Source organism: Ostrinia nubilalis, chromosome 8 (assembly GCF_963855985.1).
Source record: "Ostrinia nubilalis chromosome 8, ilOstNubi1.1, whole genome shotgun sequence".
NCBI classification, from domain to species: Eukaryota; Metazoa; Arthropoda; class Insecta; order Lepidoptera; family Crambidae; genus Ostrinia; species Ostrinia nubilalis.
The window spans coordinates 13,994,430-14,007,097 of NC_087095.1; the positions used below are offsets into that span (position 1 = coordinate 13,994,430).

At 37.9% G+C, this 12,668-nt stretch overlaps 2 protein-coding genes across 3 annotated transcripts in view; one reads left to right on the forward strand and one right to left on the reverse strand.

Annotated features, from left to right (window-relative positions):
- Positions 1-12,668, forward strand: part of LOC135073998 (tyrosine kinase receptor Cad96Ca) — a 115,955-nt gene that overhangs the window by 12,886 nt on the left and 90,401 nt on the right. The window lies entirely within an intron of this gene.
- Positions 410-6,994, reverse strand: LOC135073997 (uncharacterized). Its single transcript, XM_063968284.1, has 2 exons — positions 5,582-6,994; positions 410-978 (listed from the first exon to the last, which is right to left on the reverse strand). The coding sequence occupies exons 1-2, from the start codon at positions 5,873-5,875 to the stop codon at positions 607-609; spliced, it is 666 nt and encodes a 221-aa protein (XP_063824354.1). The 5' UTR covers positions 5,876-6,994; the 3' UTR covers positions 410-606.

Sequence of the window (12,668 nt, forward strand, 5' to 3'; positions counted from 1 at the left end):
TGTAATACCTGTATGACATTATACATTTTCTATTAAATAGCATACAATCTGATATTATTTTCTTATTTGTTTAGGTAGATATACTCAAAACTCGATTTTACTGGTAAAGTCGGCCCAGAAGTATTATCAACACCTCAAGTCTCTTTGATTTTTTTTATGAAATTAAAATAATTTTATTAGACACTTAATCAAATTGTTTTTTATCTTTTTTATTGCTATTGACCTTATCTTCATCAATCATCTTAATGTTAATTACACATTGGTGTGATACATTTTTTTATCACGAGGATTTTTTAATTTGAGTCATCCAAATGAAATGCAATAAAATTTTGAAATACTATTTAATAAAAAATAGTGGCGGGAATCTTCTTCGGCTAACCCGGTTCCAGGGTCGTGAAATGAGCAAGACTTTTTGAAGTTTATAACGATTTACTTCGTAACGTAAAATTTACAAATAGTAGGCTATGTAAGTACGTGCGTCTTGCCCGGCGGTTTGCGGCGAGTGGCGAGTGGAGCCGAGGGCGTTATCGTCGTCGGTCGGCGGGCGGCGGGCAGCGCGGCGTCCAGTTTGCGGGACCGGTTTCCTGCGCCGGCGCGCGATTGGCGTTAACAAGTTCCCCGGGTTGGAACGTCTAGTTCCAAAATATCCTCGGTTGGCAGCAAGCATAATCTATTGTATGCTCTTCTCAGCACTCCAGTTGCGGTGGTGACGTCTGCTACGCGTGCGATGCCATCGCAGCCAGGGTAGAGGCGGGTGACACGTCCGAGCAGCCAGCGGTTAGGTGGTAGCCGGTCGTCCTTTACCACCACCAGGTCTCCAGTGCGCAATTCTCCTCCATTGCTGCGCTTCCATTTCAGCCTCTTTTGTAAATCTGAAATATATTCCATGTAGTATCTATTCCAGAAGTGCTGAGTCAGGATCTGAGCTCTCCGATATCGAGGCAGGGCGCATATTCTGGTCGTTTCTTCTAGATCCATCTGTGGAGAAGGCAACATCGTGAGTGTGCGTCCGATAAGGAAGTGTGATGGGGTTAATGGACTAAAGTCGTTGGGATCTGAGGAGAGGGGGGTCAATGGACGAGAATTTAATATTCCTTCGATACCTACAAGTACCGTATACAGCAAGTGAGAGAACTCTTTTTAAATGGTGCTTAATTGCCTTTACTGAAGATTCGGCTAAGCCGTTGAAGTGAGGACTATAAGCAGGAGAGAATCTAAATTGAATTGACTGCTCCGCTGATTTCGAACTAATGTCATCACAATTTGACTTTAAAAATTTTGAAATTTCATTAGCGGCTCCTACAAAATTGGTACCATTATCGGAATGAATTAAGTCAGGCTTACCTCTGCGAGCTACAAATCGATTTAAAGCAGCCAAAAATGCTTCAGTACTTAACTCGGTTACCAATTCCAGGTGTACTGCTCTCACAGCTAGGCAAACAAATACACAAATGTATGATTTGATCAATTTGCATCCTCTACCTTTTCTGTCCGCTAGCATAATAGGGCCAGCATAATCTACTGCTACATTGGAGAATGGAAATTGACTATGAAGTCGTTCTCTAGGCAAGTCAGCCATTATAGGCTGTATGGACTTTCCAGCAAATCTACAGCAGGCGTGACACTCATGCGTAATTTTTCTTGACAAATTGCGACCTCCTATTATCCAAAATTTATGTCTTAAAATAGATAACATCAACTGAGGACCTGCGTGCATAAGTATTTTGTGATAATGTCTAAATAACAACCTAGTAACGTGGTGAGATGCATGGAGCAAGATGGGATGCTTTGTGTCATAGTCGTAGTTGGAATTTGACAACCTTCCACCTACACGAATTAAGTTTTCATTTGACATGAAAGGATTTAAATTCAAAATTTTAGATTTAACTGGCAGTTGTTTATTTTTAGTTAAAATATTATGCTCATGTGAAAATGCATCCAACTGTACTATTTTACATAAAGTAAGCGTGGCAGAGTTCAATTCGTTTATTTTTAAATGACCAGTGAATCTATTTCTTGGGTTTCGGCAATTATTTATGAATCGTAATAAGTATGCAGTGATTCGATTCAATTTAGCAAAATTTGAGTAATTTTGAGTGTAGTTATTTTGTTCAGTGGCAACTTTGCATTCGACCTTTATCTCTGGCAAAGAGCTGGGCATGTAGTTGGGTTGAGTAGGCCATTGAGATTCCGACTGTATTAAAAATGACGGGCCATTAAACCATATCTGAGAACCACTCAATTGATTTGCATTACATCCCCTAGATCCTATGTCGGCCGGGTTTAAATTGGTTGGCACGTACCTCCAGGCGTGGGAATCGCTATGTTCAGTGATTTCGTTTATTCTATTCAGTACAAACGTTTTAAGAGAGGATTTGGGAGTCCGAATCCAACCCAATACAATTGTGGAATCACTCCATAGAACACAACGCTTGACCTTCAACCTTAAAGCTGTTCGAACCTTTTCAGTTATTCTGACTGCTAACAGTGCACCGCAAAGTTCTAATCGTGGTATCGTCATGCCCTTTAAAGGTGCTACTTTGCTCTTAGCCATGACTAATTGGACAGTGATGGTACCGTCTGCTGATATAGACCGTAAGTATACGCAAGCACTGTAAGCGTGTAAAGATGCATCGCTGAAGGAATGTATTTCTATAAGTATAGGTGAATTGCACAATGTGCGTCGTGGAATAATGATTTTATTTAATTGTGGAAGGGTCCTCAAGAATGTTAACCATTCCTCTTCGATTTCAGAAGGTAAGGGGTCATCCCATGAAATTTTAGAGGCCCAGAGTTTTTGCAGAATTATCTTTCCCTGCAGTATACATGGGTTTATAAGTCCTAAAGGATCGAACACCTGTCCTATTGTGGATAGAATTGATCGCTTGCTCAATTTATTTGATGGTGACTCAACGTTAACAGAAAATAGAAGCGTGTCTGATTTAGCAGACCACCTCAAGCCTAAAGTCTTTGCATCATCATCATTTACTATCTTAAGCAAACCATCGTGATTATCCTCTTCTTGAATGCTATTTAATATTTCAGGGCAATTAGAACGCCACTTTCGTAAATGAAATTGACCTTTCTTGAGCTGAGAAATAACACCTTGTATTATGTGTATAATTGTCGACTTTGAATCATGACCGCTTATGTAGTCGTCTACGTAGCAGTCGTGTATTATAGTTTCACGGACTAAAGGATCAGTACATTCTTTCCCTAACTGTACAAGACAGCGAGTAGCCAAATACGGAGCGGAGGCTGTGCCGTACGTTACGGTGTTTAATTTGTACATTTTTAGTTCTTCTTTGGGGTCAAAACGCCAAAGAATCTGTTGCAAACATCTTTGATGTTCTGCGACAAGTACACATCGGTACATTTTCTCACAATCGGATGTGACTACGTATTTGTGCTGTCTGAAACGGATTAAAATGCTAATGAGATCATCTTGTACGGTCGGCCCTATATATTGAAGATTGTTAAATGATAAACCCGATGTTGTCTTGGCGGATGCGTCAAAAACAACCCTCAATTTCGTTGTGAGGCTAGATTCCTTTAATATGCCGTGATGAGGAAGTACGTATGTATATTTATCATTTTTGCTATCTGTATTTAATGACATGTGACCTAAGTCAATATATTCCTGAATAAAATCAGAATACTTTTGTTTAAGTAATGGATAACGAGCTAGTTTTCGTTCTAAAGACTGAAATCTATTGAAAGCTTGTTCATATGATTCACCTAACAATTCAGGTGAATGTTGCATTGGAACTTCTACAACAAATCGACCGTCAGTTTGTCGAGTTGTTGTTTGATTGAAATGAATCTCGCAATGATTTTCTTGATTAGTAGTTTTACGGGGTGATGGAACTGATTCTAATTCAAAAAACCTATCTAATTTATGTTGTAGCTCAACCTCGTTTATGAAATGGCAATGGACTGTAGACATGTGCGTAGATTGAATATTATTATTCAACTGTTGCGACTGCATCGCACCTGACACCAGCCAACCAAGCTTAGTGTTGTTGAGAATCGGTTTATTTTTTCCTAAAGAAATACGTTCGTTACATAATACGTTCCAAAAAACATCAGCGCTAAGTAACATATCAATGTCAGAAGGTGTGTTAAAGGTTGGATCAGCTAATTTAATATTTTTAGGAATATTTAAAGATTGAATTTCAAAGTAAGTTGTGGGCAACATCTGAGTAATGCGAGGAATAACGAAACAATTAATTTTTGTACTATATTTTTCAGTTCGTGAAAACAATGTTACATTGGAACGGAAGTGAATGCGAATTGAGTCGCGACTTAATCCTTCAACGGCTGTCGAAGTTGAATAATGGGGAATATTTAATTTATTAAGTAACTTCTTAGTTATAAAATTGGACGTGCTACCGTTATCCAGTAAAGCACGGACAGTGTGACGGATGCCATTGCCGTCAACCACGTCAACGAGGACTGTAGACAACAGGACACAGCAGTTGTGAGTGGAAGACAATACAACTTCAGTTTGTTCCGCCGTATCGTCATAATCATGATCAGAACTCGAGTCATTATCATAGCACTCGGGTTCAACGACCTCTTGTGTAGCTAACGTGACACCTTTGTCGCTGTGGGACGAAATGTTAGAGGGTGCGGAACCCTTAGGCTCAACCTGTGACTGTTCCTCTGTATGTAACATCGTGTTATGTCGCTTAGAACAAATCCTACATGAACCGAACCTACATTTGCTAACGTCATGCCCGTGACGCAAGCAGTTGAGACAAAGTTTTAATTGTTTTACTTTATTGATTTTAGCGTGAACAGATAAAGATTTGAATTTTGTGCATTGGTAAATAGCGTGATTCTGTTTACATAAAGGACACGAGTAATTTGTTGTTTGTGCGTTCGTGTTAGCAACAAATGCGCGTGACCTTGAAGTGATTGGTTCACTATGTCTACGTTTAACTTGGCTCAAATTGATAGTTTCAAGCAAACTGGCGCGATTTTTAATAAAATTAATGAACTTCTCTAAATCTGGAATTTTATCAAAGTTATTAGTGTATTCTTTCCATTTTCTATTTGTTGAATTATCAAGTTTGCTTGAAGCCATATGAATCAATAAAGTATCCCAGTTATGAGTGTTAATGTTTAACCCCTCAAGTGCCCTGAGATGTTTATTTAAAGAATCTATTAAGTTTCTTAAAGCGACTGAAGATTCTTTCGTAATTTGTTCCATATCAAATAACGCTTGAATATGGTTATTTATTAAAACTTTATTGTTGTGATAACGTTCGCATAATAACTGCCAAGCAATGTCATAATTACTTGCTGAAAATTCCAATGAACTTATAACGTTCGCAGCTTTGTCCTTTAATGACGACTGTAAGTAATGATACTTGTTAATTTTAGGAATACTATCATTGCAATGTATGAGCGACTTGAAAGTATCGTGAAATCGTAACCACTCCTCGAAATGGCCAGAAAAGGTAGGTAACGCAATAGTAGGTAATGTTAAAGTCGGTGTACCTGCTGTGAGGACAGTACCTGCCGCGGAAGAGGCCGACGCGCCCTCGTCGTGCTGCGCAGAGGTCAACCTGCTTACCCACTCGCGCGCGCTGCCGACCACCGCAAAGTACTCGCTTTCAAGCTCCTCGCGATATTTGTACTCCTTTTCGCAGTCAACGTCTGAAATTTCCAAACAACTTTCGATTTCAATCTGCAACGCGTCATATTCACTGTACCATTCTTCAATTTTAGCTAATCTTAAGTTTAAATCGCTAATTTGTACAGGATTAGGCTTTTCGCAAGTAGAAATTCGTGAAAAGTATGTTTTAAATTGCGTAAGCTTGGATTTATAGGAACTACGTTTCCTTTTCAATTCAGTTAACTTACTCATGATGTAAATTTAATTTAATGATAATTACAAACTAAGTTTAAAGTTTTCGATAATATTAATGAGTGCAAAATAAAGTGATGACAATGGAACGAATACTTAAAGCGTAATGTGCAGTGAAGAAGGCAATGAAACAGCGCAAGCTTGGCGGAGCAATCAGCTGACCGACCGTTAGGCGCAAGCGTAGGTACGTAGGCAGGCACCGGTGGGTAGGTATAACGAGCGTTGCAAACGCACGATTTGGCTGCGTGTGCGCTGGAATGCGAGAAATAAATAATGTGAAATAATGTTTAAAAAACCCAACACGTAATTAAGGTCCGCGTATAGGTAGGTATGAATAAAGGGAATGTATTTAAATGTTGATTGATGTTGGAGATCGCAGTTTAAACGATTGATGTTTGTCCCTAAGTCGCCTTTTACGACACCCGCGGGAAGAGTAGGGGTTGGTGACAAATGTATTCTACTCTGCCGTCACCACACGGCAAATAGTGTTTAACGGTATGCAAATTTGAATAAAAACTGATAAACACGTAATTAAAGTCCGTGTAGACAGATTTATGAATGTAATGATTAATGAAAGTGAAGATTTAAAGCGAAAGAGAAGAATATTTGTACTGAAGGTATTCGAGAAATATTTTACACGTAATTAAGGTCCGTGTATGCAAAGCGGACAATAAAGGGAAGGAAAGTAAAGGAAAATCGGATTTGCACTGCCCTGAATTGCCACTTGATGACTGCGCCTTCGTGTGCTGGAAGTTCTGGAACCGTTCGCGTCCGTTGTAGGTTGCCGTCGAGCCACTTTCCCGGAGTCCAAAGGTCGCGCGTCCACGTCGGTGTGAATTGAATCCAGTGAGAAGGTCCAAAAACTGGCGGGAATCTTCTTCGGCTAACCCGGTTCCAGGGTCGTGAAATGAGCAAGACTTTTTGAAGTTTATAACGATTTACTTCGTAACGTAAAATTTACAAATAGTAGGCTATGTAAGTACGTGCGTCTTGCCCGGCGGTTTGCGGCGAGTGGCGAGTGGAGCCGAGGGCGTTATCGTCGTCGGTCGGCGGGCGGCGGGCAGCGCGGCGTCCAGTTTGCGGGACCGGTTTCCTGCGCCGGCGCGCGATTGGCGTTAACAATAGAGATGCAATGTTATTGCCCAAAAATGACATAAAACTTGATAAAGAATCTATCTAGCTACATTTTAACGAAAAGGTACTTAAAAAATATCAATATTTGCATCCACTGCATAGAAAAAAGTAAGCACAGGCAGAAAAAAAATTTAAAATATAGCAAAAAATTTTTTGGCATCTCAATATATTTCAAAAATCGATTCAAATTCGTTGTAGATAGTCAAGAAACTTAACTAGGAATTACTTTTGTGCAATTTATTACGGGACATCCTGTACATGAAATAAAAAAGTCGTTGACATTGGGAACCGATGTCGTAAATATATGACATTGAGAAAATTGCCGTTTTCCAGATAAAAAATTTTATTTTATTTTTTAAGATAATTATATCAATTATTAATACTATTTGGATAGTTTTCATATGAATTCACGATAAAAATAATTCCCGGGCCCCAGGAGGTTAAAGATTGATGTTTTTCAGAGAGCGCTGCTGCCCGTTCTCTGTTTTGCACAATAATGACAAGCCAAAATCAACGCGTGCGCAGCTGCAGGATTATGTTAGTGCATTTTATTGAAAGTGATGACAAGTGAAACTGACGTTTGTGTCACGTATCTTGTGGCAGCCAAGCGAAAGCCAAAACTGAGCAACGATCTAAGCATGATAATTATATACTGTTCTTTCTTTCGTTTGTTTCAGCTGAAAGACGTCCACTGTTGGACAAAGTCATCATACTTTAAGTCAGTAATAATCAAGCGTCCTAACTACGAGAATATTGGCAATATAACCTTCGCTTGTGGATGAACCTGTAACAAAAATAAAATATTCGTATTCGTAGGTATACAGGGTGGAAGCGACAGGTTAGCGAAAATATCAGTAAAACATTGCCAACAGCCATTCAGAGAATATGTAATATAAAGCAATTTTCATATGATTACAAAGTTAATACAGCTGAAAATAGAATGTCAAGTGAAGTCAAAAGTTCCAGTTGTCAACTTTTCAGTCCCTTTTGAGTTGAAAATCCCTAGGATGTCAATTTTTTTTCATCTGGGGGCACGGCAGTGCCTTCACCAAGTCGAGCAAAAAAGCGGCACGGCCGTACCATCCTTTTCTCGAAGCAATTCAGGCCATTTTCGACCGCCTGTAACTTCGTTGTGGATAAAACTAGAAGGCTGAATTTTCATTAGCTATGCAGGCATTGTAAAGACACGGTATATTTAAAATTTCATTCAATTTGAACCAGTAGTTTAAGAATTATAACGGGTCAAAGTTACTTAATTTTGTCACTCACTGACTGACTCACTGACTCACTGACTCACTGACTCACCGATCATCAAAACTCTAAGGCACTTCTAGCAGACCTAGAAGCTTCAAATTTGGAATATAAGTAGTGTTTGGTGTATGAATCAAGGAAAAACTTAAATATTTGGGGGCACGGTAGTGCAACCGCCAAGTCGAGTAAAATTTTTCAATTTCGGTCCAGTTTTCTAGATACATAACTGCTGTCTACAAAATACAAAAAGAAATGAGATCCCATCAAAAACAATACTTGTCAAAAAAACCAAGTCTCGCAACTCAGTTGTTCTACGGTAAAAAGTTGTGAGATCCATGTAATACCAAGTCCAGGCCAGGAAATCTTTAACGTTTTACATAAATATATTGACTTGGCCATCGCATGAAAACACGTGTAAATTAAATTATTTAGTGCGATGGCCAAGTCAATAATTTATGTAAAACGTTAAAGATTTCCTGGCCTGGACTTGGTATTACATGGATCTCACAACTTTTTACCGTAGAACAACTGAGTTGCGAGACTTGGTTTTTTTGACAAGTATTGTTTTTGATGGGATTTATTTTACTACATATTTAATTTTGCAGAGAACAGTAAATAGAAATGTGAACATTGACGAAGATACAAAGGATTAATACAAAGAAATATCCTGTTTCATATCCGAATAAAATACTTATGACAACGAATTAAGTATTCGTCAACCCGTCACTTGCAGCCTGTATTTTATTTATTCGCAAAATGCGAGATAAAAACAGGGAAATAAGCGTTAATAGACGTCATTGTTTTTAATGGTGAGCCTTTTGTATTACGTTTCACATTTTAGTGTTTTCTGGAGCTAATGGACTTAAATTATGAGATTTGTGAGACGCCGCGGAATTTTTATTTGCCGTTTATTTTTGAACACTGTTGTCAAGGCTAGATGAAGCCATATTAAAAGGAGAAAATCATTTTTTTTATTTTATGCATAACAAGGCAGGTATTTGACCACAATCGCACCTGATGTTAAGTGGGATGCAGTCTAGGATGGTACATATCTGCCCTGTAAGTGCTTATTCACTCTCGCCTTGAAGAGGCCCGGATTATAGTTTTCGGGAAAGACAGCAGCAGGCAACGTAAAAATGTAAAGAAATATTAAATTAAATATTCTCTTCTGTGATAATAAATATTATTATCATAATTTTATAATCAAATCAATTAGTATGTAGGGAAGGCCCTTTCCAGTGCACATTCAAGTCTAAGTATAGCTTGATAATAAATAAGTGACATCTACTTCTACTACTTAAAGTTTGGCCCTTATATTACTGAGCCCCTCGTATAAAAGTATTGTATTAATTTTGCGTTACAGAAAACAAAACGTATAATAGAGACAATAATTTCTTTATTACACTATTATTGGATTAATAAACCCAATATTGTCAAAGTTCTTCCAACGGGTCAATATGGTACGCGAGAAATGAGCTACAAAACAAAAGACAGATTTAACCTACCCACTTGCGGAAAGTTACACTTCACACGAAGCGTACATTGTACACAATGGTAATAAAAAGTGTTTAATTAGATATTCCCGGAGTTCACACTAGGGCATTATTTATGCACGTTACACCTATGCAGCGCCGGTGATGCATATTCATAAGATTCTTTTTACAAGACTTGGGATCTTCTGCCGCCTTAGCGAAATAAGGGCACAACTTATTATTTTCTAAATTATGTTTCTTCTTCTTCCTCGGTCCCTCACTAATGAGGATCACACACAGTGTTCCTCCACATACTTGTTTGTTAGACATCAGAAAAAATACGCTTATACGCCTACCAAGTGTTTTCAAACTAGGTCTAAAATATGAGCTTTAGGTATTCTAGTGATATAGGTATTTTATTTATGCAAGTATTTAATATTTGACGCCACAGCTAGTACACAAGGTGACCTTAATAAAAGTTTTAAGGCAAGAGTGAATAGGCATTTTCAGGGCATTACTTAACATCAGGACAAGACTTTTAACATCAGAGGGCCTAGTGTGAGTTTTCATCAAACGCGCTCACTAGTGAGCAAATGTCATTAAATGTAAATGACGGTCATTGTACAGCGCCCCTAGCGAGAAACGTTTAAAAACTAAAATTTTCATACATTTTTTAAACGCGCTCACTAGTAAGCGCATTTGATGTAAACTCACACTCAGCCCACTGGTGTGATTGCGATCAAATACCTGCTTTATTCTGCATAAAAAGTGTCTTATGGTATTATCTGCCAATAACATCTGTTTGAATAAGCTGCTGAACATTTCATGCCAAACATAAGATGAAAGTATCGGCGAATATTTGACTTGTCATTACGAGGGACCCGTGTCATTCATCATTACATGTCAAAGACGGTCTTCCGAATTCGATCTTTCCAATATTACGTAATACGTATTCAAAGTGTAACTGAACAAAGCGTCAATACGCACCTTGTGAGCAAGGACATAAAGTTCAATTTTCTGTCTTTGCTCATGTTAACAGTATCGATAGTCCGATACTTTTTATTGTTTGCACTAAGGTCCGATTTCGCGTGAAAAGTAATTGGCTAAACGGTGAAAGTTGCGAGGTACGGAACCATGAAGTTTAGCGCACCTGCCTTCATTCAATCCCAGTGCGATTAAACTTCTCCTGAAAGTTAGCACTGATTCTTCATTTCAATAATATTACCAATTTAGATGGAAGACGTAGCGTGGGCAGGACTCCCACTAGGTGGACCGACGATCTGGTGAAGGTCGCGGGAGGTGCCTGGATGCGAGCGGCGCAGGATCGGTCTTCGTGGAAATCCTTGGGGGGGCCTTTGTCCAGCAGTGGACGTCTTTCGGCTGGAACGAACGAACCAATTTCCAAATAAAAATACCAAAAACTGATATTAGATATGTCTAGACATAAAATTACTGTAAAAAGTAGCATTCTAAGAAATTAACTATTACATTATTGCAAAAAAGATAAAATTTTATTTAGGACTAAAAGAATCCAAAAATGTAGTTTCTAGAATTCAAAAACAGAAATAATTTTTGAACATCAAATTGACATTTGATGAATGACTATTTTAATAGAATGATGCAAGTTATTCAGATTATAGTTTCGACAGTGTTAAAAATAATATTATCAATTCAGTCTATAAATATCTATTAATTCCAATAGGTACGGACAACACGAAATTTTGTCAAGTGAGTTTCAATTACGAAATTTTATGTTTTCTTTTTATTATTAACTTGATATAATTGAAGGAAGAAATTTCGTGATTCTGTTTAAATTAAATCCATGTGCCTGAGGCAAGCTAGCCTATTAACGAAGATGATAAATCATGGAAACACGTACAAACTTCGCGCCAAGCGGAAAATAATATGACTCAAAGCTGGAACACAGCTAAAGAAAGAGAGCCACCATTGGCTCGATTAAAAAACTTGAATGCATGATCTTATTGGTCGCGCACAAAAGTTCGAGTACAAAAAAAAAGATAACAACCGAATTGAGAACCTCCTCCTTTTGTTGAAGTCGGTTAAAAAGTTGAGACACACAACTCACACTGGTGTAATATTTGAATGCAGAATACACAAATCAGAATACGCAAGACGTCGGCGTATACAGAGGTGGAATTGTGTAAAGCAGTCGTTATCATTTGACAGTTCATAACGTACGATTATTCTGTCAAATGATAACGATTGCTTTACACAATTCCACCTCAGATCTAAATCTCTACTCACTTACTACTGCGCGACCTATACCTATACTTGTTGAAAAATTAAGTAAAAACTCTTTCAAAGTCTACAAAAAATGTTACTGTCATTCATTAAATAACAACTGTATCCATTAATCAATTCTGTTTTGCACTAATAATGTTACGTGCACGAATAGTTCTTACATTAACCAAAGAAAAAGTTTTTACTTCATACAAAGATTTTTATTCGTATCTACAATATTGTATTTTCTAAGATTTCTGGACATGACGTCAGGTCGCTATGATTTAATACCAATTATAAATATTGTTTACAAGATATTTGAGACTATAAGGAAGTCAATAATTAACAATTAATAACTTGACCAAGGTATAACATATTAATATCAATTAAAAACTTTACCAAGGAAAAAAAAAACAAGTGCTGGTAAACAAGTTGAAGTTTGACATTTGAGAAAAATATATTTTTGTTTTTGTAACGACAGTATTTCTCTTAGGCCTGGGTTTCACTAGGTATGACCTCTATAAAAAGGGCCCAGTTAGATTGCAGTAAGCTGTCTGTTTTCCCTGTGTTTTTGCCAACCATAGCCGTGATAGAGCGTTGAACTTCGAGGCCAAATCACGACCGTGCAGCCTACACACTACACAGTCTCTCAATGACGAGTCCGTTTTTAAACCAAAGCAGTTATTTAGCGAAAT

Excerpts from the sequence above, each read along its gene's own strand:
- LOC135073997 (XM_063968284.1), bottom strand. The coding sequence starts at position 5,875 with ATGAGTAAGTTAACTGAATTGAAAAGGAAACGTAGTTCCTATAAATCC. Across the intron at positions 979-5,581 it reads TCGGCAGCGCGCGCGAGTGG|ATGGATCTAGAAGAAACGAC; the intron begins GTAAGCAGGTTG and ends CCTTCTCCACAG.